This window comes from Carassius gibelio, chromosome A23 (genome assembly GCF_023724105.1).
Source record: "Carassius gibelio isolate Cgi1373 ecotype wild population from Czech Republic chromosome A23, carGib1.2-hapl.c, whole genome shotgun sequence".
NCBI classification, from domain to species: Eukaryota; Metazoa; Chordata; class Actinopteri; order Cypriniformes; family Cyprinidae; genus Carassius; species Carassius gibelio.
In genome coordinates, this window is record NC_068393.1 from 19,590,073 (window position 1) to 19,618,019 (window position 27,947).

The window sequence follows — 27,947 nt, forward strand, 5'->3', positions numbered from 1 at the left end:
CACCAGAGCGGTTTGCTTCGAAACGTGCACAAAAGGCGTTCAGCTTGGTGGCTAGTGAAGAGTCCGCACTGACCGCGACGTCGGGTTTACTTTTAAAAGAACTGATAGTTACTTTCATAAAATAAAGCATGTTGTTTGTTAAGATATTGTAGGCTTATGGCGTCTTTTCCAGGTAAGACTCAAATCCGAACAAATAAATATGTTTGCTGACATCATAGGGCAATCATTATTTTATTTTATTTTATTTATTAAGGGACACTAAAGTAAATAGTGCTGCTTTAGGGAAGTGCATTTTTCTTAACCTAATGGAGGAACGCAGTGTGTTTGAGTTCGAAAGTTTCAAGTGAACTGTGGTATAGTAATGTGATATCAGCGTTCTTCTATATATATCAGTGGCGGCTCCTGCCAGTTCTCTCGGGGGGGGGGGGGGGGGGGGGGGGGGGGGGGGGCACATATTTGCTCGATTAATGAGGATAGTTCACCCATTCAAAGGATAAATTAACAGCTAATTAAAGATGTAAAGGGAACTGAACTACTATACTATTAATTAAAAATAAACTGACATTAGGAATCCATATCTAGCTCTCATGTTTTTATATGCATGTTAACAGCAGCAGCAAATGAAGACTGACGACAGGACGTGGTTTTCCAAAAAAAACTTTTTACTTAGATTTCAGTTTAATAAGAAATAATTGAAGTCACATAAATCACTGTTTACACAACTCGCTTATATTACTGCTCATTTTTATCACATTCCTCCCTTACATTACACTGCTTACTTAAATTACTCACTTATATTACACTGCTGCCTACTATCCATATGCATCTTTGCTCTTTCGTGTTTTTTCAATTTCTCCGAGAGATGATGCATTTCGGTGACACCTGTAGTTGTCCATGCAATGTCCGTCATGCTCTCGCGATGTAACAAAATGCAGCTGTAAATTAGCAGAATAAAGCGTCAGCAACTTCGCAGCCTATTAGCATAGACAGTAAAAGAAATGGACACAGCGACCCCATTGGAACTCAATTGAGACAAGTGAAGCCCGTTTTTAGCGTTTTTTAGCACTTCCGTTTCTGACGCGCAGACTCAAACGAAGCTTGACGACGTCAGCAACCTGTCTGACAGATGTAAATCTTCTAGTAGCTGTGCGTGCAAACTGCCATCGTTAATCTTGCAGAGACGGCGAGCTTGAGCGGGGAGTTCTTTGTCGTGAGTGAGCAGGAGTAAGCATTCTGATTAATTATTTTGTATAGTATTTTAAAATGTAATGCCAGTACGCCATATTAAGTTAATTGCCTGCAAGCTTCTCCTCCTGTCTGTACGGTAATGCGACAGAGAGCCGAGTGGTTATGACGCAATCGTTAGCCTATTTTTTGCAAAAACTGTTTATACGGGGCCATAATGTAACATAGAAGGTAATGGAGCCCTTTATACATTGTCTTGTATCTTTAGAAATAAATAATGGACAAATGGAGTCTTTAAACGCCTCAGATGTAAAGTTATTCGCTGTCAAAGTCACGCCAAAATGAATGGGAGTCAATGGGAATGCTAACGCAAGTGAAGTTCTGCTACAAGATGGCAGCACGCAGCCGACTTCAACTTCCGGTCGACTTCCTTCCCTGCCTATTAGCCTTTTTCTAAAAAAAGTGATGTTTATCAACTTCAGCAGACAACTGAATTTGCAAAGCTGTCCCCGTCTCTCTGTTTTTTTTTTTTTTTTTTTCACATTTGATAAAGATATTAAATTAGTTTTTAATTTTTTCCTTGTTGTTAAAATTAAAAATAGTTTTTAAATATTATTGGATGTCACTATTCCCACCAGAAGTTGCACAAGTTAAGGTTACGCATGATGATGAAAGCACGTTAGGGTGAGCCCTCCCGGAACTCATTGAGATTGCATTGCAGTGGCTGAGTATTGAGTATTTAGAGGCAGCAAAAACAGTCTAGCGTAACACTGTGGTGGAATGTAGAAGAAAAAAAATCCCTCCCTTGCCTTTGGTGGTGCGTCGCCCAATCGCCCTAATGGAGAAACCGCCACTGATATATATAATTTTTATTTGATGTGATCTCTGAGAAATGACTGCTGTGCATGGAGTGGCATCGTAAGTCAGCCTCGGCCCCCTATGCAAAAAAATCTGTACGCCCCCAAACGTCATAGGTTAATGTAGGCTCCAAAGCTCCTTACTGTTGTCTTTTCTGACGTAAATAACAACAACAACAACAAAACCCTTTCTCTCTTCTACACCCAACTTCTAGTATATATATAAATTCAATGTGATGTATTTTGAATTTTGCACTGCATTGTGTTTTAGGATTAAAATTAACCATGATTTTATTACACTAACATTTTAACCATATTCATCAGTCCATGGTTACTGCACTTTTATTATGGTAAAATCATTGTTAATTTCTGTATTTCCATATAAGAGGAAATTACATTTAGCTACATTTTACTCTTTTTTTTTTTTTCCTAAGTATTATCAGATGCTACAGTTACACAAATATCCTTAAATGTAAAATGTACTTAAAATATGCCTTGATGAACGAAATATTTTACAGGATAATGGAAGTTTCTGCTGTGAATGTGAATGTTTCTGCTGTGAATGTGACTATACTAAATATGTGCTTCGAAGTAGGTAACACAACTGTTTACATGTAGTAATATTAAAATAAATTAAATTTATGCATTTAGCAGACACTTTTATCCAAAGTAACTTACAGTGCATTCATGCTAACATTTTTTACCTAACATGTGTTCCCTGGGAATCAAACCATGGCTGTCGTCAGGCTTTGAAAATTAGTGAGGTCCAGGGGGTTTCTTTAATAATCCCCTTATTATAGAACTGTGCTATAATAACCCCTATACATACAACTAATTATATACTCTTAACACTTGAAAAGAGACAGAAATGTAGATGTTTTTGGAGGGATAGTCATTTTTAAATCATATCCTATTTATTGCATCAAAGTTAGTTAATAATTTATTTTTGGGGTGGATAATTTTATCAGTTGTTTATTATTCATGCAAACATACATATTGTCAAGATTACAAAAGACAACACTTGACAGTCAGCCCATAGACCAACCCTACTTTTGCGTCATCGAAGGGTAATGCCCCTTTTTTGGGGAAAACAAACGGATTCGTACAGGCCTGTCAGACACAATTTCAAACAGATATTGTTTAGTCCTAGCCTGCGAATAATTCAAACTTAAAATCAGTTAACAGCCAAGGTAGCGTGCCTAATGAGAGCTAACGTTAATCACGTAGCTGCTAGCAGCTTCGTATTTCTAACTACATTAAAAATGTCAATAGCTTAAATCAAGTGAAATATGATCCAAGTAAACCACGACTCCTCTTGACATGGCCTCATCGTCTAGTTTATCATACTGTGAGTATGTTAATGACAAAAATAGGCTACTTGGTGATTCCACGAGATAATGGTAACGTTAGATGTCCATATTTGGCCACTGCGTGGGGTTATTAATCCAGTTTTCGACCATTTCAAAGGGAAACCTCTGTAAACACCGTATCCAGTAGCTTCATTAAATACCTCTCACGGTCCTCGGCTGGCAAAGAGAGTGTGTATGTTTCTGCCATTTTTGCTATCAAGAAATTAGAGCGAGTTCTGTATCAGGGGAATCCGTTTGTTTTCCCCCAAAAAGGGGGCGTTAACCTTCGATGACGCAAAAGTAGCGTTGGTCTATGTAGCGCAGAAGGTAAAGCGTGTCATGCATATTTTGACGTGATCGACACGGGTTCGAATCTGCTTTTCTAATTTCAAATTTCAAATCACATAAGAAAAGCATTCATTTTTAATGAAAATTAAGTAAATAATCTTTATTGTCCCAATAAGGTGGCATCCATTAAATTAGACTCAATAAGTTATTATTACATACTGTTTTACAATGTAATACAATACTGAGGTGCAGATGATTCTCACTATTTGCAGAAAGTAGTATAAATAGCAGAAACCCCTGGTATTTTAAAGTAGTATAAACATATTCTATAAATATTTGCACTTAGTGCAGTGGTTCCCAACCTTTTTCAACTCACGGCCCACACAACCAAACACATATGTTTGCGCGGCCCACTTCAAAAAATTAACTGACCCCGCTATTGTTGGGTTAATAACTTAGTACTCAGAAGCTAGATTTTAAAGTATATTTATTGAATAAACTAGGGCTGTGCGATATGGACAAAAAAAAAAAAAAAAAAAACGATCACGATTTTTTTGATCAATTTTGCAATTGTGCTTTTACAGTCATAAATGCATTCAGGATTAATTTGAAACATATTTGCAAAAGAAAACCAATCAGAGCTTTATCAAAAAGTTGTAACATCTCTAGAACAGACATAAGTCAAAATTATCACTATAGTGAAGATGTAAAAAAATTTATAGACTTGTGGCAAAAAAAAAAAAAAAAAATCCTGTATACAGGGACTTTTTTTCTTTTTTGCCATGCATTGCTCATAGAGCTCATTAATTGTAGCGGTGTCTCAGGTGTTTGCAGTGTGTATACAGTATGTGTTTGCGGTCAGCAGTGAGAGCGCATAAATATAACGCGAAAGCACATTAAAATAATGCACGAGTGCGAATCTCTCAGCAGATTTCCTTTGCTCTGTCACAAAACCGCTCGTGCTTGCTCAGATACACGCTGCTTTGCGAGGAGAGAGTATGCACACTTAAAACGTATCTCCTCTCACTTAAACTGCATCCTGTTCACTAACAAATTCACTCTATGCTCATGTGTTAGACCTGAATTATTTTCGCACGTTTTTATTTCTAGCCTTTTACCGCAGTGAGAACGCTCTGATCAGTCAACATTGGCTCAGAAAAAAGGCGCATCACAGACAGTGTGTGAACCTGGAGTTAGGCATATGCGCACGCTCAAATCGTGATTTTAGGACATTTTCTTTTAATCGCACAGCCCTAGAATGGACTGGAAATGAACAGAAAATAATTGGCGGCCCACCTGCAATACCACCGCGGACCACAGGTTGAAAACCACTGACTTAGTGTAAAGCCGCTGGCTTTTTTCATTACTGCCAGACTAATGCCGGCGATGCAGTGATGGCAGATTTCGGTGACGTCATAACTGACTACGGCCATGAATCGAACCCACAATGTTTTACCCTGCTAACCCAATGCTCTACCACTGAGCCACAGGAACACTGACTATGAAAGATAATAAGCGAAGGAAATGTAATGCCTCTTCATTATGTTATTTGCAGGAAAACACAACGTCTGCAGAGTAATGTTCATGTTGCGCTGTTGTAACTGATCAGTGCCGCACTGGTGAGATTAAGGCCCAATCCCAATTCTATTTTATACCCCTAAGGATTGGGACACCACTACCTTGACGTCACACGTCATCATTCGTCATCAAGCTCTTACTGTGCGTTCACACCGCCGGTACCGCAAAGCAAACAAGCTTGTTGATCTCGTGCAGACTAACCCCAAGGAGGGTAACGTTATAAGTTAACCTCATTAAACCTCATTAATTGTTGTGGACGAAATATTAAGATCCTTTACTTAAAATGAACAAATCTCAGACACCTTGGTCCACGTATCACTTTTAATTACTTTTTTTATGTCGCTGTACGCAAACAGGGGCACCTCATAGATTATTGCAAACTTGAAACAGCAATAATCAACCTGTCCTCCATTGTGCTTGGGAACTAATGGTCGGAGCTGCGTTCTCTGGAATCCTCTCAAGCGGTGGACTTCTACATTCCGATTGGTTGCTGCCCAACCGTGTCATAGCTCATTACCATAAAGTTGCCTTGATTTCAACTCTCCTCGATGCTCTCAACGGCCAAGTCGCGCCGCGCCCCTCCTCGCCGCTGGCTTACATTGAGATGAATGACTTCCGGCCGCTTTGACGTTCTCGACGCCGGCGGTGTGAACGCACAGTTACACACACATATGCTGGTGTGCATTAGAGCTTTTAATTATCGTTCTGTATTAATGAGCTGCTTACTGACACACATATTGCAAATCACGCAGCTCACAAATCCAGGAGAAAATAAACTTGTCAACACTGCCCCGTGACTTTTATTAACTAAAGTTTAAATACTGAATCGCTACATTATATTTTCCAGTGACGAGAGGATACAATTGCTGTTTTTAAGTAAACTCACTCTAAGAAGATAAATGCACAGACGCGAATACACGCAACTTCCATTTCTCTCTCTCTCTCTCTCTCTCTCTCTCTCTTTCTGGAATAGGCAATATTTGAGAAAATGGTTTAGCGATTTATAATTATTTGGGGGATTAGCTCCCATCAATGTCTATGGCAGTTATCGCCCTGATCATTTGCTGTGGCACTATCATGCAGTCTGTAATTACGTTAATGTAATGACGTTAGCAAATATTAGCAATTTATAATAAATACAATTTCTTTGAGTAACCTGACCATTAATATAAACTCACAATTTAATCTAACATAAAACAAATTATTATTTTTCGTTAAAATCTTTATTTATGCCAAAAAAGCTTACATTTATGTGTCTTTTTGTTCGCTGTAGCAGCCATGTTGCCGAGTTAATTCATACCACTTCGTTTGAAGTGTGGTCCCGAAAAATCTTAGTTTGAAGGGCTATCTGGCCCTTCCCCTTACCCCTTCCCCTCCAACCAAAAGAGAATCGAGACACCCCTACCCCTTCACGTGAACGCGCGAAACGGAGGGGTAGGGGAAAGGGGAAGGGCTAAGGGGTAGAATTGGGATTGGGCCTAATTCGCGCCACTTAAAGTTCACAGCGTGAACTCTTTTAATACTGCGCTGTTTCATCCTACTTTAGGGTTATTGTGAACATGCAAATGTTTCTCATAGCACTCGATAGTTTCTGTAGGTTATGTGTGTCGGGGTAAAATAATTTACAGAGATCCACCCATGCACAGGCAGCAAAATGTTTTTTAAATGAAATTCCGACAAGTAATAACCAGTAATAACCAGCATATTTAGGATTGGTGACACACGCTGTCTTCAATAAATATCACAATGAATATTTAGTTAATTTACACCTTTAGCTTGATTCAAGTGCAATGCTTATTCATTGTTTATATAATTTATTTATAGTGTTTTTGTACAATTTTGTACACAGAAGGGCCACCATTCAAGTGGGACTTAAATATGGAATTGAGGGATAATTAGAGAAATTATTTATTTAAATGAAGATAATTTGTTAGCACTTTATTTTACAGTCCTGCTCCTCATGTACATACTATGTACTTATTATAGTAATTACAATAACTATGTAATAACTAGGTACTAACCCTGAACCTAACCCTACCCCATGTAGTTACCTTGTATTACCAAAACTTTCTTAGAACTTTCTTAGATACACTGTAAGTACACTATAAGTACATGTTAGTACACGTACTGTAAAATAAAGTGCAACCGATAATTTGATAAAGAATTTGTGAAATTTGAAATTGTGCATGTTATTTTATTTGCAGTTAGAAGAAGGCAAAGTCCAACTTTTGACCGACCTAAAAGTAAGTCAACAATTCAGTTCATAATATTCAATGCTGCAAATGTTTAAAAGTGCACTATGCAGATACTGTCAGTTATTGTTTGTAAACACAACATTGTGATTGCTTGATTGATTGAAGACTGATTCCTTATTTTATTCTTTAAGAAAAGAGTGCTTATTCTTGTATAAAATAAATGTTTATTTAAGAAAAAAGGGACAGAGTAAGGGACGTTCCAAATATTTGTACTGTAGCTACATTTGAGCCAATGAAAAATAAATAACTTGCCCTTTAACAAAGTTGATTGTTTTTCATTGGCTCAAGATGTAAAATATAGACATGAAACATTACTCAAAATGTTTTTAATTGGATGAACCTATTTATGCACAATTATTCTAAAAATGATTTTAATGTCATAGAAAAATTTAATCGCCCTGAGTAAATTGTACCAGATTTGTGGCTTTACACGGGTAATGTACGAGGCGAAAATACAGTGAAATTATTACTGGCAAGAAATTTGGATGTGTTCCCATGGTTCAGTGGTAGAGCATTGCATTAGCAGCTCAAACGGTTGTGTGTTCAATTCCCAAGGACTAAACACACTGGTAAAATAATGTGCAGCCTGAATGAACTGTAGGTCACTTTGGATGAAAGCGTCTGCTATATGTAAATGTTTTGTGAAATTTGAAAGCAACAACTGAAGCGTCAAACAAGCGTTTGTTTTTTTAACCAATGGCACTTATGTTTTTTTACTAAAATATTATTGCAACTATGGCCTCTGAATGAATGAAAATGCATATTTTTCCATTAAAGAAAACTTAGAGATTGTGGGCCGCTTTTGGTGTTTGGATTTGTACATCAATAATAAGGTCCAAGTTTAAGAGTATACGCTATTCTTCTTCCCACAAGTAGATTAAATGTTTTCCTGTCTTGCTGGATATTGGGCTCATATCATGGTCAATAAGTTGTTTGCATTCGCCCAAACTGATTTTGTAAATAAATAAGCGGACGGTGAAGGGTGCAGTTAGTGCGAGTCCCACTCTCTGTGAAGCAGGAGCAGCCTGCAGAGAATTCCCCTTGGTCTTAAAGCCTTCCACCAATGTCTACATACACAAATAATACAGTGGTTTGTTCAAAAATAGTGATTATTTATCAATTAGGACTTTGTTACCGATATGGTCTAGTGAAAATATAATAAGGGCTGAGAGAAAATAATAAGTAAGAGTGCTGCTGTGAATGTGTTTTTGAACAAATCATGTGAGCCAGTGATTTATTGACCCAAATCCCTCCATTACAAGGTCACAGAAAAAAAATAGTTTATAGTTTGAGGCATTTTTCTTTTCAATAAATAAAAACCTTTTTAGACAAATTTTGTAATCATTTTGTAAAATTAGCTACGGGATAAGCCCAGATCTCAATTGATCTCCAGAGCGCAAACCATAACGCATTGTATAGTTTGTTAAATCTGATATAAAATGCCATTAATACAGCTTCAAAGGGGTCATATGATGCAATTAAAAATTTTCCTTTCTCTTTGGATTGTTAGAAGCTCTTGGAGCATAAAGAAAATTTGTAAAGTTGCAAAGACTTAAGTCTGCAATCCAAAGAGATATTCTTCATCAAAGTTAAGACTCACCTGAAACAGCTTTTCTAAACACGCCCACACATCTACATCACTATGTGGGAAGATTTGCATAACACTGCCCAGATGTTTACGCAAACAAGGCATACCTTTTATTCTCATTGTAGTGTTGTTGCTGCCACCGCCATGTCGTATAGAGGCTGTGTGTTTTACTGTGAAAGTGAAACTACCTTTTTTAGCCTTCAAAAAGAGCACGATATCCGCCTCGTCATGCCTAGAGCTGATCCGTGCTGGTCGCTGAGGAAACAAATCAACCTTGCACTGTGGATCGCCGGATCAGCTTTCAATGTGGACCAAGCAGAGTCCAGCCCGGGGTTGTCACATGTGGTTGGCGTGAGTCCAACAGACGCTTCTTCGTCGATTCAGCCAGCCATGCTGTTCACAAGCCACCTGCCTCTGCTCACTCTGAGAAAGCGAATAGCGAAACTACTTTGTTTGGCCTTCCAAAAGAGGACATGACTAGAAATCATGGGTTTATAATGTGTTTTATGTTTGTGTTTCGTTACTCTAGCCGGACAGGGCATCACAATATGTTAAGGTGCCATTTCCATAAATTTCTTTCGTAAAAAAAAAAAAAAAAAAAAACTATGTTTCAGAAGGCGAAACATAGAGGAAACATAATTTTTTTAACCTGCAACCGCATAAACACCTTTTATTACACCAAATATGGTTATTTTTAGCAGCATCATATGACCCCTTTAACTGAGGGTGCTTTTGATTTCTTTGAGGGTGCTTAGTACCCTTTAGCACTTGTAAAACCGGGCCTTAGTATGTGTGTGAGAAAATATCATATAGGCCTATGTTGTTAAAAAAAGACACAGCGAATGATAAGAGCTCCTATTCCTATACGTTGTGCCTAACAACAGCCTTCGGCCATTATTTATTCAAGAGACAGCACGACTTCTTGTACTTTATTGCTTATATATACTGTAGGCTATGTCAAAGTTTAATTAATGTTAGTGGGTACAGTAGATTATATAAAACATTTAAAAAATATGGATTCTTTACATAAAAACAATGAAGTCATATTCTGAAAAACCAAGCCTGGTTTATTATAGGGAATAATATTCAGAATATTTAATAATAAATATATTATTTATTTATTTATTTTAATAACAATTTTATTATACAGACAAAAAAAGTTTACATTAAATCATTAAAGAGACAAGCATAAAAGAGAAAACATTGTCTGCACACATTCCTTTCCAACATATAAATAAATAAGAAAAAGGATCACAGCAACAGCAGAGTAAAGACAAGTGCAGGAAGAGAAGAAGAAAGACAAGTAGCAGCTTCATGAGTACACCAATCAACCTCCGGTGCTTTACACCACAAGAAAATCTGGCAGAGCTAGACCTCCATCACGTTTAATTCGTTGCAAGATAGTTTTATTAGAATTAAACCAGTTAAAAAACACAACAGTTAAAAAAAGATTTTGGTAAAAAAAAGAGGGAGAGACTGGAAGAAAAATAAAAGTTGCAGCAAAACATTCATTTTCATGTTCTTCACTTTCCCAACAAGAGAAAGGTGAGGGCTGTCCCACCGTTTTAAGTTTAGTTTAATTTGATCAACCAAATTCAGAAAGATATTCTTAAGGAGAGAACTGAAAGGGCGTGAAATAGAGGTCTTCACGGGTCCAAAAATTCTTGCCCGAACCCGACAGAGACCCGTAATGTACTACACCGAACCGACCCGGACCCGTCTATTATTTCAAAAGCTGGACCCGGACCCGTGTAGATCCGAGAAATGCCTACCCGGACCCGACCCGGACCCGTATATTACTTGAAATCTGGACCCGAACCCGCTAGGGAAGACACAGACCCGACTGGACCCGACGTTGACATATTCCACCTTAAATTGCTATTACTAGTCAATAAACCTGTTGCGAAGAATACAGCTTTTTGTCTTACCTAATTTAAAGAGCCGTGGTCTCTCTTCCTTGTACCTGACTGCCTGTGATGCATTACAATCCTCCATCAAGAAAGTTATTCATGTTATTCCTCTCGTTATTCCAAATCCAAGCTGAATCCACTCATTATTTCAGCTTCAAAAGTCCACTTGATGTCACAGTGAAGGATGACAAATGCTACTGTGCACATGTACATTCTGACTCGAGTTAATTCGCATAATAACTTACACTGTTTGCCTTTTGAACTATAATAACGATCGCTCGTGCAATGCCATGGCCGCTGACATTATTTATTTGCTATCATCTGATCTCTGTCTGTGCTCTCTGCTCAGCATCGAGTCTGAATCTGAACCACTAAAACTTTAAGATTAAACGGTTCATTTATAATATTATAAAAATGGGAGAAAATATAAAACGCGGTTTGGCGGTCGAAGTGTCCCTCACTGCTTGCCATAGCAAGTCCCATGTTCTCCGAGTCCGATGACTCCGATCGGCGATCGCACGGGTATTACACACAATGTTAAACAGACCCGGGACCCGAGGTAATAGATTCGGACCCGACCCGAACCGGCTGATGATTTAAAATATAGACCCAAACCCGTATGGGTCCCGGGTCGGGTCCGGGGTCGACGGGTCTCGGGTGCACTGTGAAGACCTCTAGTGTGAAATGCATACCCCTAAATATTGAAACCCTGAAGAAGAAAAATTAAAAGCACTCAAAAAAATGGATTTGTGGCACTGTTCATTTCACACAGATATGTTTTGTTAAAACAACACAAATATATTTAGTTTTCCGCCAAAACACAATTGTACTGTGCTTAATCAACTTAAACTGTTTCATTTTAAATTTTACTTAATTATCAATCGACTAACGTAAAATGTTTAATTTCGTAATTAAAAAAAACCCGGAAGTGACGATTTCCAACGCATTTGATGACGGCGCGAAGGAGAGCAAGAGGTACCAGTCAGGTAAGACAATCTAAGTTTTTCTTGTGTTAAGTCAAAGTCTTTAATTTCTCTTAGAGTTTCTGTTTTGGGGTGCTTTTGTTTTGCAGTCTAGTATTGTGTAATCGGTTTACTGCACCGTTAATAGATGATTTTGAGTGGTTGGGAGATGTGAAAGCGCACGACTCTGTGTAACGTATTGACTTGAGTATGTATGTATGTATGTGTATATATATATATATATATATATATATATATATATATATATATATATATATATATATATATACACACTTGGGCTGAAACAATTAATCGACATTATCAACGTCGACGATAAAAAAAAAATTGTCAGCAAATGTTTTTGAGTAACGTTAGTGGTTTGATCTCGTATGCCTAATGTGAAAGCCTCCAATAATGCAGTTTGACCAGAGTGGCGCTATAGCGCAATATTGTAATACACTCTCCTGATTCATTTCAAAAGAAGATGATAGCACTTTAGTTTGAGGAAACCGAGCCGATCCAAACCTTGGATGAATATGTTAATATATACTGCACGCCTTCCTCTCAATAACTGCATAAACTCAACAAAAACTGACCGCGATGTAAAAGCAGCTCTTAAGAACACATTTGATTACAGCGATGTGAATGTTTGCACCAACTCTGAGGTTCTCCAGGCACTCCAGTAAAGAAAAGTCCAGACAGATTACGTTTATATAACAGTCCTTTATGCAATAGATAGCTTTTTAATATTAAACATGAAAATACAGAGTCAGTGTCGCTAGAATTATCACTTGATTTCCTGTTATAAAGCAGCTTTCCAGTGTGGAGCTAGCTAATCATAAAATTATTTTATAATTGGGGGAAATATTTCATTAAAGTTTTAGTTCTGCTGTCATGATTCTGCCCTCGTGTCCTGATTTTCCTCTAGTCTTGAGGCAGGATCACGACAGGCCCATGTGTTGTGTACAAGCACATGGCCTTGTCTTTGGGCCATGTGCTTGTGTTGTCTCGTTCCCTTGCCCCGCCCCCATTGTTATCCTAGTTTTGTCATTATTGCTTTACCTGTGTCACCTGTTATGTTATAATTAGTCTCGTTATTTCTATCCCCTTGTGTTCACTGTCTTGTGCGGTTCATTGTTACTTTGTTACTCATTGTTACCCTCAGAAGATACGTTGTGAGTCCTGTGATAGTTTCTCTGTAGTAAGTGTTCTTGTGTGAAGAGTCTTTTGTTAACTGTTAGTTCCTAGTCTTGTTAGATCATTTTGTCTTTGCCCTAGTCGCTGTTTTCCCCCTCGTGGGTTTTGTTTTCCCCTTTTGTCTAAAATAAACCCTCTGTGTTGTGCATCCTGTCTGCGCTTGAGTTCATCCCTTACCTCCACGTGACAGAATGAACCGCCAAACTAAGAACTCAGCAGACAGGAAGCCATCCGAACTTCAGCGACAACTGGAGCTCCAAAAGCAATGCTGGTTGTCGTCTCCCACTGACAAGAGGAGGGTCTGTCCTCCATTATCGTCCCAGGGTGAGTGGACCCTGCAGAATTATGCCCGGCTATGGGAGAGTTTCTCCCGGGAAGAGCCGCGGGTTTCCCCCTCGAGATCCCCACCTTCTACCAAGCTGCCTGTGATCCCTGAGGGTCGTCTCCTGGCCGTTGCTACAAAGGGGGATCAGGCACATCCCTCCCCGAATCCTGAGGCACCTCCCACACCCATCAGTCTCCACATGAAGTGAGGGAGACGGTTTTCATGGGAATCTGCCTCGGAATCCTCGGCGTCTGAATCAGCCCTGCCGGAGACTGAACTTCCCCAACCAGTCACCGTCCCAGCTGCGGCCTCTGCACCGCGACCAAGGAGAAAGAGGAGGAAGAGGGGTTCTTCCGGTCCTCCGTCTCTGTCTGATCCCGAGTCAGCCACAGGGAGCGCTGATTCCGAGCCTGCAGCAGTGAGCGCAGACCCCGAGCCTGTAGCAGTGAGCGCTGATTTCGAGCCTGCAGCATTGAGCGCTGATTCCGAACCTGCAGCAGTGAGCGCAGACTACGAGCCTGTAGCAGTGAGCGCTGATTCCAAGCCTGTAGCAGAGAGCGCTGATTCCGAACCTGCAGCAGTGAGCGCAGACTACGAGCCTGTAGCAGTGAGCGCTGATTCCAAGCCTGCAGCAGTGAGCGCTGATTCCGAGCCTGCAGCAGTGAGCGCTGATTCCGAGCCTGCAGCAGTGAGCGCTGATTCCGAGCCTGCAGCAGAGAGCGCTGATTCCGAGCCTGCAGCAGTGAGCGCTGATTCCGAGCCTGTAGCAGAGAGCGCTGATTCCGAGCCTGCAGCATTGAGCGCTGATTCCGAGCCTGTAGCAGGGAGCGCTGATTCCGAGCCTGCAGCAGTGAGCGCTGATTCCGAGCCTGCAGCAGTGAGCGCTGATTCCGAGCCTGCAGCAGAGAGCGCTGATTCCGAGCCTGCAGCAGTGAGCGCTGATTCCGAGCCTGCAGCAGTGAGCGCTGATTCCGAGCCTGCAGCAGTGAGCGCTGATTCCGAGCCTGCAGCAGAGAGCGCTGATTCCGAGCCTGCAGCAGTGAGCGCAGACCCCGAGCCTGCAGCAGTGAGCGCAGACCCCGAGCCTGCAGCATTGAGCGCTGATTCCGAGCCTGCAGCAGAGAGCGCTGATTCCGAGCCTGCAGCAGTGAGCGCAGACCCCGAGCCTGTAGCAGAGAGCGCTGATTCCGAGCCTGCAGCAGTGAGCGCTGATTCCGAGCCTGCAGCAGAGAGCGCTGATTCCGAGCCAGCAGCAATGAGCGCGGTTCCAGAGCCAGTTTCTGTCCACGCCGATGCAGGGTCCAGAGATGTTGCTGAGTGTCCTGAGGTCACTCCTGTCATGTCCACGGGTGTTGTCATGTGTCCCGAAGATGTTGTCATGTGTCCCGAAGATGTTGTCATGTGTCCAGAAGATGTTGTTGTGTGTCCAGAGACCACTCCCCACCCTACAACACCCAGACCTGCCCGGACCGCCCTTCATCCCGTCCACCTAAGACTCCTGTCCCACCCACCCACCCACCCTGGACTTCCCCCCATGAACTTTGTTGTCCCGCTGCCTCCCCTTCCTTGTTTGTTTTTTCTGATTTGCCACCCTAACCCTGTCATAGTGTATTCATGTTTACCTTTATTGTTATTTGTCATGTCTTGTTGGTTTGTGTCTGTGTCTCAGTCAGTCATGTCCCGCGTTTGATGTTCCCTTGAGGAGCGTCTGGAAGCCGCTCCTTAGGGGAGGGGTTCTGTCATGATTCTGCCCTTGTGTCCTGATTTTCCTCTAGTCTTGAGGCAGGATCATGACAGGCCCGTGTTTTGTGTACAAGCACATGGCCTTGTCTTTGGGCCATGTGCTTGTGTTGTCTCGTTCCCTTGCCCCACCCCCCTTGTAATCCTAGTTTTGTCATTATTGCTTTACCTGTGTCACCTGTTATGTTATAATTAGTCTCGTTATTTCTATCCCCTTGTGTTCACTGTCTTGTGCGGTTCATTGTTACTTTGTTACTCATTGTTACCCTCAGAAGATACGTTGTGAGTCTTGTGATAGTTTCTCTGTAGTAAGTGTTCTTTTGTAAAGAGTCTTTTGTTAACTGTTAGTTCCTAGTCTTGTTAGATCATGGTCGCTGTAGGTTTGCCCTAGTCGCTGTTTTCCCCCTCGTGGGTTTTTTTTCCCTTTTGTCTAAAATAAACCCTGTGTTGTGCATCCTGTCTGCGCTTGAGTTCATCCCTTACCTCGAACATGACATCTGCGCTAGATCAAACCAAACTATTTTAAATATCATAACCCAATAAGGTATTTTAAGAGAGATTGTATTTATTAGTAAAATGTTTATCCAAAAATAAAACGTCCTATCACTTACCTTTTACTTTTATTATACATATGGCTTACAATAAGAGATGTTAAGAGGCAGAATGATTCGTCATTCAGCTACTTCCTCTTATAGCTAATCAAATGGCGAATAGGAGTTTCTCTCTTATCTCATTTTGTGTGCCAAATATATTTATTAGTATAAATTAATTGTATACTAGTAATACATAATGACTTTCAAAAGCGGAAGTAATTACCTTTATTTGTTAGAATATGTATATTTTAACTAATTGCAAAAGCTAAATAATCAATAAATGTCTAACCATGAGATGCCGACCGAGTTTGGAGAGCCCTGGCTCAGCACAGTGGAAGTATTTGAAGCTTTGTTTATGAACATGGCGTTGTGGTCATACAATGACTTTAAACCGGACACTACTCTGAGCAATTCACATTGTACAAATGCTCCAGATAATGTAATCAGGTCCTCTCTTTAGGAATGGTAAACATGACACTATTCATCACTCACACAAATAAATCACTTAATATTTTGATAATTGGTTTTTGTTTTGTTTCTGTTAAACCTTTTTTTTTTTTTTCATTGCACTTCATGTGTTTACAGATCTGTGCACAATTTGAGACATACAGAATTACCATAGGCCCATTAGAATCAACAATCTTTGCCAAACTGGATCCGCACTACAAAACTTATGAAGATGTTTGCATACTGAAGAAGAGTCCTTGGACCAATAATGAAACCCTCTTGGTGCCCACTACACAGGTAAGAACAACTGCACTCAACACAACCTCGTATTAAAACATTATTCTCTCACTGGCCATTGGAAATTGACAAAAAAAGACAGATAGAATAAGATTAGGTTTATTAATACAATAAATACAAAATATGTGGTATTACTATAAACTGACAGATTATGAATGCATTTGCCTCCCAAAATCCATTCATTTTGATGCAAGGCAGGGGTGTCCAGTTCTGATCTAGGAAAGCCAGTGTTCTGTGGAGTTTAGCTCAACACACCTGCCTGGAACTTCAGGTAAGACTTTATTGCTTTAAAATTCCCAGAGTCATAGTAAGGACATCAGTAAAACAGTTCATGTGGCATCAATGCTTCAACCACACTTTTACAAAGCTACAAGAATACGTTTTTGTGCAAAGAAAACAAAAATAGCGTTTTATTCAATTCTTTTCCAAATCACATATGCCGCCATTATGAAGAGTAACAAGAGGCATGAACATTGCTTTCCTCTGCATGTAATCAAGGCTTAGCTCATGCGTGTTCTAGGTCAGCAGCACCATGTGCATTAATTATATACCTGCTGTTGATAATGGTGGAAGATGCGATTTGGAGAAGAACTGTTGAATAAAGTCGCTGTTTTGGTTTTGTTTGCACAAAAAAGTAGCCTTGTAGCTTTGTAAAATTATGGTTGAACCACCGATGTCACATGACTGTTTAACTGATGTCCTTACTATGTTTCTGGGTCTGGGAACGTTCCAGTTCTGTTGCTTACCGTACAGGGTCCAGATGTGTGTACCATTTTCCACTGTAATGTTTGTGAGAATCTCATCTTGACTGCCTGCCTGTATTTCCCATAAGATGAATGACTGACTTTTTTTTCATGTAATTTTTTTTGTTGTTTTCATCTTCAGACTAATGAAATTCAAGTATCCAAATGAAGACCCTAGCAGTATGGAGTATATGGTGAGTTTTTTGTTTGTTCTCCATCCTTTTAAATACTTTTAGGATACAGAGGTTGGCAGCAATCAGGAGGTGATCCGGAAGACTCGTGGGAATCTATTTGAAGCTGCAGTCATTGAAGACAGTCCAGCAGAAGTTGTAGTTTTAAAGGAAACAGTTCTTCAGGACCTATAGCAGTTTACAGTCTGCAAAACCATGTTGCTGGGACTGATATATGGACTGAACTTGATCAACCCTCCTGATCTCAGGTACACATTTGGAGTACTGAAGAAGTTATTTCTGGAGCCAGTTCCTGTTCCTGGAATAAGGTTTGATTGGTTACCCATGAATGCCAATTAGAAAATGAGTAGTGTGATATTTCTGCTATTTTGTGTAATTTTTGTTATGTGGTTTAAACTGTATTTCACTGTGTGTAATTATTTATTGCTTGTTTAACAAATACACTTTGATCATTTGTGACATCTTGTCTTTTGTCTCATTACAAGACAAATCACACAAAAAATGCATTGTTGAAGTGAGTAACTTTAAATAGAAAATATTTAGTTAAAGTAACTAGAACTAATTGTGTGGAACCACTGTTCATAATTGAAATGAGTAATTTGAAACAAACCTCCATAAGTTGATAGAGTGAAACAAATTTGGCTAGATTGTAATAAACCAAAACATGTTGAGTTAACTTAACCAGTTTAAGTTGAAGCAAAGTGAATAAATTTATTTGCTTGGACATTACTATTTCACATGGATTCTACCTCATTCTATTGTGTTGTCACAACACAAGGAGTTTGCATAGATTAAAAAAATTCCATTAATGTTATCAAAACACAAATTGTGACCAGTCACGGAAACCAGTGACACAAGTCGGCAGCACAACTTTCGGGCAAAATGAGAAAGAAGCGGTTTTTTTTTGCAGAATCTGTTAGTTGAAATCACAAAGAAGCCTCTCCGTGTTTGGTATATTTAAAACCGTACATTTTGAGGTTGAAATCAGGTTGTTTGTCGGAGATTCTAGCACACAGTAGGGGCGTTTGATTGTCTGTGTATTTCCATACTGGATAAGCCGGCTTTTGTTTCTTTTGTTATTGCCCCCGCCCTCCGAGGGACGCGTGGCTACTTATTATGCAGCGCTCTGGCCGGCTCTAGCTGATATCAAAATTCAATGAAGATGTACGCCGCAAAGATGAACGCAGACGAGCTGAACCGTGGCCGTTACACCGAAAATGTTTTGAAGTACCTTTGATAATCCGGATGCTTATGAACAAGTGCTCACTGATTCTGAAGATGATCTGAGCGACGATGAAAGCGGCATAATAAGACTGTATAATATCCCTAATCTACAACTGAGCGAAGATGACGACGAGGAAGAATGTATTGGACTGGCGTCAGACGAGTTGGACCGTAAGATATCAGAGGCTATATCAATAGTAACATTTGATGGGGATAAAGACATAGAAATGGGGAAAATCCGTAACATGTAGAGGCAAACAGACGCACAGTGCAAACTTCGGAGATTTTTTTGAGTGAGGTAGGGTGCTTTAAAAAATTTTTTAGCTGCGTCATTTATGGGGAAACATTCACATCTGGTAAAGTTTAATTTGTAACCTGAAAAAGAGCCAAAGGTGTCGAGCAAGTGCAGAATCTCGTTTCCACAGTCAACTGGATCCTGTACATACAACAACAAGTCGTCAGCATAGAGAGAAAAACAATGTTCTGTGCCTCCCCTCTGGATCCCGTGTATAGACAAAGATGCTTTAAAGGCGATAGAAAGTGGCTCAATAGTTAAAGCAAAGAGCAGAGGAGACAGAGGGCAACCCTGCCATGTTCCACAGGAGAGAGGAAATAATGATGAACTATCAGCATTAGTTTAACACTTGCAGAGGGAGCCGAATATAAGAGGCAAATCCATAAGATAATATTTTGCCCAAAGGCAAACTTTTCTAATACAGTAAATAATTAATTCCATTCTACATGGTCAAATGCTTTTTCAGCATCAAGAGAAATAATAATTTCAGAAGTCTTAGACAGAGATGGACTAAAAAGTATATTTAGCAATCGCCGGATATTAGACATAAAATAAATAACATAAAATAAATTGCATTTCCCATCCTCTCAGGATACCTGATATTAGTGTACATGGGCACATTTTTTTTTTTTTCATTTTTGTAACATTAACACCATCAAACCGATGAAAGCTTCAGATCTTCCAGTGTTTCTCTATGACGCTGAAACCTAAAGATGCCTGAGTACTGGTCCCCATGTAACTGATACTCAACTGCCATTGGCTCATCTGCGTTCAAGGGGAGGGGCTTACCGATAAGTCAATTGACCCACCAAACTAATCTCATGTTTGTTTTTCAGTGGCAGAGGGTTTCAACATCTTGCCAAAGCTGAATGTGGTTCTGTGTGGGAATGACAGATCATTAAAATCCTTCATATCAAACCTCATCCTGAATCAGAGAGACAGAAGTTCAGAGCTCAGAGAGTGTGTGAAGATGGACGGGGAAGTTCATGGACATCTGATCACTCTGGTGGAGCTTCCAGCTCTTGCTCAGATATCAGAGAAGGAAGTGATGCGTCAGACTCTCCGCTGTGTGTCTCTCTGTGATCCTGGAGTTCATGTTTTTCTTTTCATTGTTTCTGATAGTCCACTTACTGATGAAGACAAAAAAGAAACAGAGGAGATCCAGAAAATATTCAGCTCAAAGATCAACAACCACACCATGACCCTCATAATCCAGAAGTCAGATAATGAGACAGAAGAACTAAATGAAGAACTGAAGTCTGTCATTAAGTGTTTTGGCGGAAGACATCATGTTCTTGGTCCAAACACACACACATCTACATTGGTTTCTAAACTGGAGCAGATGGTGGATGAAAATTGTAGAATTTTTTTTACCACAGAAACATTTTTGGATGCACAAATAGAGAAAATTGAAGAAACAAGGACAAAAGTAGTCACACAGATTCAGCAACAAGGTAATGATCAGAAATTGTATGTTTCACATCCACTTAAAAAGATAAAACGTGGACCATGGAGTAGATATGGGGACATTCATCACTGGAAGAGGGGCACACAATCTCAAGCTGACCATTGCACAGACAATCTCCAAAAAGACCAGGATAGGCTGTTGCATTCTCAGACCTAAACACATTATGCTTTTTCTTCTTTTCTGCAGTTACTTTATAGCTTTTAATGCAGAATCTTACAGCATAATTTGGATATGGTCCACCTAAGTTATGATGCTCACCAAAGATAACCCTACACAGTTGGTGAAAAGGTAGATACATTAGAAATGGTTTTGGAAACAAATTGCAACACCCACCAAACAGAGTTTAAAACCAGTTTCAGGAATTATGTGTTAAATATATTTTCTTCATGGCACACAATTAAACATTCACATAATAATTCACATATAATTAAAAATTTCAGTTTGTTTTTAGTTATAATTCAGTCAAATTGTTCCTAAATGTTAGTGGGAAATTACTTTAAAATACTCCTTTCCTAGCAGCAGGACTAATGCAGTTTTCTCTTTTCAGATTTAAGAAAGATTTCAAATGAATTGAGGATTGTCCTGCTGGGAAAAACTGGAGTTGGGAAGAGTGCAACAGGAAACACCATCTTAGGGAGTGAAGTATTTAAAGAAGAAATGTCTCAAGAGTTAGTTACTACAGAGTGTCAGAGAGAGATGTCTGAAATCAATGGTAGACACATTACTGTGATTGACACTCCTGGATTGTTTGATACTAAACTCAGTCCTGAAGAGATCCAGAGAGAAATCACTGAGTGCCTCTCCATGATTCTGCCGGGACCACATGTGTTTCTGTTACTGATACAAGTGGGACGCTTCACTCAGGAGGAGGAAAACACAGTGAAGAGAATTCAACAGACTTTTGGTGAAAACTCATTAAAGTACACCATGGTGCTCTTCACCAGAGGAGATGATCTGAAGAAGAAGACTATTGAAGAATATCTGGGAAATCCTGAATCTGCTTTGATGAAGGTCATTGGACAGTGTGGAAACAGATACCATGTGTTCAACAATGGTGAGACTGAAGATCGAACGCAGGTGTCTGAATTACTGCAGAAAATTAGTGACATGGTGGAAGCAAATGGAGGGAGTTATTACACATGTAAGATGTTCAGAGAGATGGAAAGAGAAAAACATGAAGCAAAAATGAAGAAACTAATGGATAAAGTGGAACAACTGAACAAAGAGAAAGAAGATCTGCTGGCCAAACATGAAGACGAAAAAAAGAAAATGAAGATGGAGATGGAGGAAGAAAGACAGGTTCATGACACAGAAAAGAGGAAGAGAGAAGAAGAGTTTCAGAAATTCGAGACAAAGTTACAAGAGGAAAAACAAAGGAGAGAAGAAGAGTTTGAGAAATGGAGGCAAAAAGAACAAAACATGAGAGATGAATGTGATCAGAAACTTAAGAAAGAGAGAGATGAATTCAAAAGAGAAAAGGAGAAAATAGAAAAAGAAAAAGAGACAGAAACAGAAAAGATTAAGAAAAAGATGGATGAAGAAAGACAGGTTCAGGACACAGAGAAGAGGAGGAGAGAAGAAGAGTTTAGAAAAAGTGAAGAACAATACAAAACAGACATAAAAAGAGAACGAGAGAAATTGACAACAGTGTATGAAGAAGACAGAAGTAAAGAAATGGAGAAGATGAAAATGTGCTGCTTCCAGACAGACTCTTCTCTACAGGTAAGTGATCAATAAATAATGTCAAGGGACAATGGCTTTTGGAGGTTTAGGGACATCGTACTTCACACACAAATTTAGTTTGATCCTGTATATGTGCAATTATTCAGATTTTTTATATCCTCAAATGTTTTAGTCTCTGCTAATATGACACAATAACAAATTATCTTTTGATTTTATTAAGTGTGAACATGTTTCTGCTTACAGAACGAGAACACTGGTCAAAACCCAAATCTTGGACCAAAAACCAACCAACAGGTCAACAAACTCTACCGCAGACTAGATTTGGCAAAATACCTTCAAGATAAAATGAGTACAAAAGACATTCTTGAAATCAGTAAGTCTTCATTTCAGTCTCAGGAACCACAGGAAGAGAATGAACTTGTAAATTCATTCCTACAAAAGTTGCTAAACATGGACTACAGAGCAAGATACGCCATCATAAAACACAGAAAGAAAAATAGCCAAAAAACACCTGCCACTAAAACGGAAGGTGAGGATCACAGTGCAAACTACAACGCTGAAGTCAGTAACAATGAGATTCACCCGATGGATGTTCAGATGGCTGTGTTTCATTGTGCTGATGGTTTCCTGAAGCAGCTGATGGTGACTAAACTCTCACAGTGTCAGTATGCACTGCCTCTGCTTGTTCCTGATCCATTCACACAACAGATTGAGTTTCCTCTCTGGACATTCAGACAAATCAACAAGAGCTGGAAGATGAAGAACAGCAACAATGAGATCATCAGTCAAACCCAGCCGGTCTACAAGGCTGAGACTCCAATGGTGTCTTTCTTCAGGTTTGGCTCTGTGTCTTCATCTAAGTCTCAGCTGATGAACAGCCTCATCAACGAGAAACACAACACGTTCTTCCACAGGAACTGCTCAGGCGGCAGCAGAACCAGATTACTGATGGATGGAGTGGTAGAGATCGCCTGGTACTGTCCTTCTGGGAAACAGACTGACACATTTGATGACTGTGTGGCTTTCTGTAATCTTCACGGCGATGCAGCAGACAATGAGAAACAATATGAGATTCTGACCAGTATGGCTTCAGTAAATGTCCTCTTCTTGCCAGATTTTGGACAGAAGAACTACTACAAGGGTTTGGTAACATCACTCTTCAAATCTCCTCAGCCTCTCATTTGTCTGCTCACCGACAGTGACTCTGCTCTAACTGAACTGGGGAATGGGAAATTCATATTTGGCATTCTGAACAAAAACCAATCTGATGTATCAGAGCAAATAAGAGAGAATATCAGAGAGAGTTTGACCAAGCAAAAAAAGAGCTTCAAGCTTGAAGATGTGGCCAAACACACAGGAATCAGAGTAGATGAGGATGATCAGGAGTGCAAGAGAGGGAAAGAGGCAGCAGATCAGATCATGTGTTTACTGAGAGCCAACGATCCTTCAACAGTGAAAGAAACAAGCCTGCCCTGTCAGGGGAAACTGTGGCATGACAGGTGTAAAATGAACAAAAATCTGCATCGGCTAAGAGGAGAAAATCTAGAGGAAGATAAAAGTACCAAACTGAGGAAAATGAGAGAAATAAGAGAAAAACAGGTGTCACAGGGACTGAGTGACTTTATGAAGACATTTATTGAAAAAATTAAATTGCAGAAAGACGATGAAAAAAAGTATTTCCTTAAATGGATGATGAACCTGTTGAAAGACTTCACTTCAGATGAGCTCTGCAGACTTCATAAGGAGTATGACAAGAAATGGAATAAAGTTTTAGAACTGAAGAAGATGTCTAATAAACTAGACCAACTACAGACTGAACGAACAAGCCTGGAAAACATATCAGACAAAATTAATAGGACCGGTTTTGGCTTGGAGCATATCCTGAGAGAGTTTGGTCAGATATTTGAATCATGGTCATCTTTGAAGAAGAACAAGGAAGATCATCTGCAGTTTGACGTCTGTTCTCTCCCGAGACTTGCAGCAGAGATGATGATCTCAGGTTTCCCCATGGAGCTGATGGATGGAGATGCTGCTCATGTTCCTCTCACCTGGGTCACTGCTGTTCTAGATCAACTTGTTCAGAAACTGGGAGACCAGAAACTCTTTGTGCTGTCAGTTTTAGGGATTCAGAGCTCTGGGAAATCCACCATGCTGAATGCTATGTTTGGACTGCAGTTTGCCGTCAGTGCTGGAAGGTGCACCAGGGGAGCTTTCATGCAGCTGATCAAAGTGTCAGAAGAGATGAAAGAACAACTGAAGTTTGACTACATTCTGGTTGTTGATACTGAAGGACTTCGTGCACCAGAACGGTCTGAAACCTCAACAATGGACCGTGACAATGAATTGGCTACATTTGTTGTTGGTCTAGGAAATATGACCCTGATCAACATCTTTGGAGAAAACCCATCTGAGATGCAGGACATTCTTCAGATTGTGGTTCAAGCTTTCATGAGGATGAAGACGGTCAGACTGAATCCCAGCTGCATGTTTGTGCATCAGAATGTCTCAGATATCACAGCTGGAGAGAAAAACATGGAGGGAAGGAGACGACTGCAGGAGAAGCTGGATGAAATGACAAAACTTGCTGCTAAAGAGGAAGTCTGTGATGCAGAGGGATTCAGTGATGTCATTGGTTTTGATGTTCAGAAAGATGTGAAGTATTTTGCTCAGCTCTGGGAGGGCAGCCCACCCATGGCTCCACCAAACCCAAACTACTGCGAGAAAATTCAAGAACTCAAGCAAACTATTGTAACACATGCTTCAAAATCAGACGGCATAATGCTGAAACACCTAAAAGACCGTATTCAAGATCTCTGGGAAGCTTTGCTTAATGAAAAATTTGTGTTCAGCTTCAAAAATTCTCTGGAAATCGCAACATACAAGAAACTTGAGACCGAATACAGCAAGTGGACCTGGAGCCTTCGGAGTGCCATGCTGGAAATTGAAAACAAACTTCAAAACAAAATAGAAAATGAAGAAATTCATAATGCTGAGCAAGTTGATATTCAAACAGAACTAAAAGCAAAAAGTGAAGAAGTGAAAAAGACAATGTCTGATTTCTTTGAGAAAGACAGAGATGCAAATATACTGAATCAGTGGAAAGCTTCATTTGAGATAAAAATCAAAGTGGTTCAAGAAAACATTGCGAGGGAAGCTAAGAGAAAATTAAATGAGGTTCTTCAGCAGCGTGAACTGAAGAAAGACATTGATGCTGAGAGGACAAAACATGAAAACACTCTGTTTGAAAACAGCAAAGAACTTGCTTTAAAATGTAAAGGCCAAGCAAATTATGAAAATGTCATGAAAACACAGTTTGATTCCTTTTGGGAACAACAGACAGAAAAGATCATCAAAGACACTCCTAAGGTTGAAGCTATAGACATATTAAGAGATGTGGAGAAAATCCTCAGTGAGAACTATGAAAGTCTCCCTTTAGGCCGTACGAGTCAGTGCAAAGATATGCCCTGTTTGCCAAACTATTCAGAATATGTAAAAATAAAGGAATCTGAAGGATTTAGAGGACGTTGTAAAACTATTTACCTAAAAGGTAAAACAATTTTCGTTAATACTTTATCTGAAGATGATGTAGCTCAGATAAAAGCCTTAATCATAGACATCGCTGAGAACACAGATAAAATGATCCAGTCGTATAACATTGCAAAAATGGGCTACAACATTAGCCACATTCAACATCTTGTGGATTACATACAAGCAAGGATAATCCAGCATCAGGAAGAACCAAAAGTGAACTATGTGTTCAAGAGTGAATTCTTCATGGATTTGGTACTTTACACCTTCCATAAAGCAAACCAGACATTCACTGATCAATACAAAACATTCAGGGAAACAAATGACCCTGTTTTCTATTTTGAGAAGAAGAAGAAAGATTACTACAGAATTTTCCAAAAAAACTGTCAAGGAGCTTCATCAACTGCTATTTTTGGTGAATTTGTTTGTGATAAACTTAAAGAGCCCATTCAGCAGAATGTCTACAAAAAAACTGCCAGAGATTTAGCAGATGAAATGAGGACAAACTGTGAATCGCTAAACGGAAACCGATCAAACCTGGAGAAACACATCCTGAGGAAGCTGGCAGAAAAACATGATTTCAAATCATACATGACCTACATTAAAAATCCTAAAGAACACTTCAAGAATTTCATCAGAGATGAAGTTAGTCAGTACATCACAGAAAAATTTGAAGATAGTGTTCGACCGAAGATGAAAGACAGTGTTAAACTGCTGGAGCAGAAGATCATAAACGCAGCTCATGAATCTGCCAAACAGACTAATGCTGATTTGTGGTTGCATCTTTTCACTCAACAGCTCTCTGATGTGCTTGTTTTCTCTAAAAAAGACCTCACTGGAGTAAATCAGGATGACGTTGAAGTCAGCTTCCTTGAAGAAGTGATAAGAAAAGAACTTCCTTCTATAATGTCTGACATACACAGTAAATCCAGCACAGAAACTTTTCCAGTAAAGCTGGAAGAGAAAGACAGACCAGATGAGATTCTGTTCAATCACTTCAGTCAGTGCTGTTGGGTTCAGTGTCCTTTCTGTGCAGCCATCTGCACCAACACCATAGAGAATCATCCGGGAGATCACAGTGTGCCTTTCCATCGAAATATTGGACTGAATGGGTGGCACTACATAGGAACAACAAACCTATCTATCAACATATGCACATCAGCTGTAGCCAGTGATCATTATTTTTATCCAAATAGCTCAGATGATAAATTCAAAGTCCTGTGGAAGAAATACAGAACGGGAGGTCCTGAATACGCTTCATGGAGCATCACCCCAGATCTCTCTGAGCTGCCGTACTGGAAGTGGTTTGTGTGCACATTCCAAAAAGATCTGGAAAATTACTATGAAAAAACCTATGAGGGGAGTGGCAAGATTCCAGATGAATGGAGAGAATACTCTCAAGAAGATGCTATTGAGAGTCTGGATAAATAATAAATACATTTAAGGAAAAAATAAAGACTCTGATACAAAGAAGGTTTAAATGAATATCTTTACCACAGACATTGTTCAGGGACATGCAGCTATGAGAAAGCAATTTACTTTTAAACATATGACCGGAAAGTTGAATACTGCACTTCAAGAGTGGTTGACTTCCATGATTTAGAGAGGATTACAGTCAAACTGCTCCAGGGTTTACATGAACCGAACCCCAGCCCAGCGTTTCAAGCGCACTTGATGGTGAGCACGGAGTTTGGAAGATTACATTCAAAGCATATAAACCAAACTCTTGACAACAGAAAAACAGACTGATGTCTGAACCAAAAGCACCTAATGTAAGAAATGCTGTTTGCCTGGTTTAAACTAAAAACAGATCAAAATAATGCTCTATTTGTGACATAAAATGCCATATAAATAAATGTTTAAATGCTACTGGCTTGGTTTGGACACTGCCTGCAGAATTTTTCTTTTTCTGCAGAACACTGTTGATTATGTAGAATATTTAACAGGTAAATGTTATTAATATAAAACAAATAAAAAAAAAAAAAATAGTGCAAGGTTAACAATCTCCAATACTGTTGGTTAGTGTTATTTAAGGTATTTGGCATATGGTATTTGTACAACCATCAAAGATGTACATCTCTCCACTGAAATGATTTTCGATGTTTTAATAATCAAGCAATGAGTGAATTTGTAGGATGCTTTCATTATCAAAGAAACTTGTAAAATAAATAAATAAATATAAAGAAAATGAAAATTGTGTTATCATTTACTCTTCGTCAAGTTGTTCCAAAGTATGGAAGTGAA

General features: G+C 39.5%; 1 protein-coding gene across 1 annotated transcript; it reads left to right on the plus strand.

The window, feature by feature from the left end:
- On the plus strand, positions 1-27,890 carry LOC127944908 (interferon-induced very large GTPase 1-like). The gene is made up of 5 exons (XM_052541324.1): positions 1-172; positions 7,462-7,500; positions 19,861-20,478; positions 21,040-22,214; positions 22,419-27,890. The coding sequence occupies exons 1-5, from the start codon at positions 157-159 to the stop codon at positions 27,132-27,134; spliced, it is 6,564 nt and encodes a 2,187-aa protein (XP_052397284.1). The 5' UTR covers positions 1-156; the 3' UTR covers positions 27,135-27,890.
- Positions 27,891-27,947: the final 57 nt, after the last annotated feature.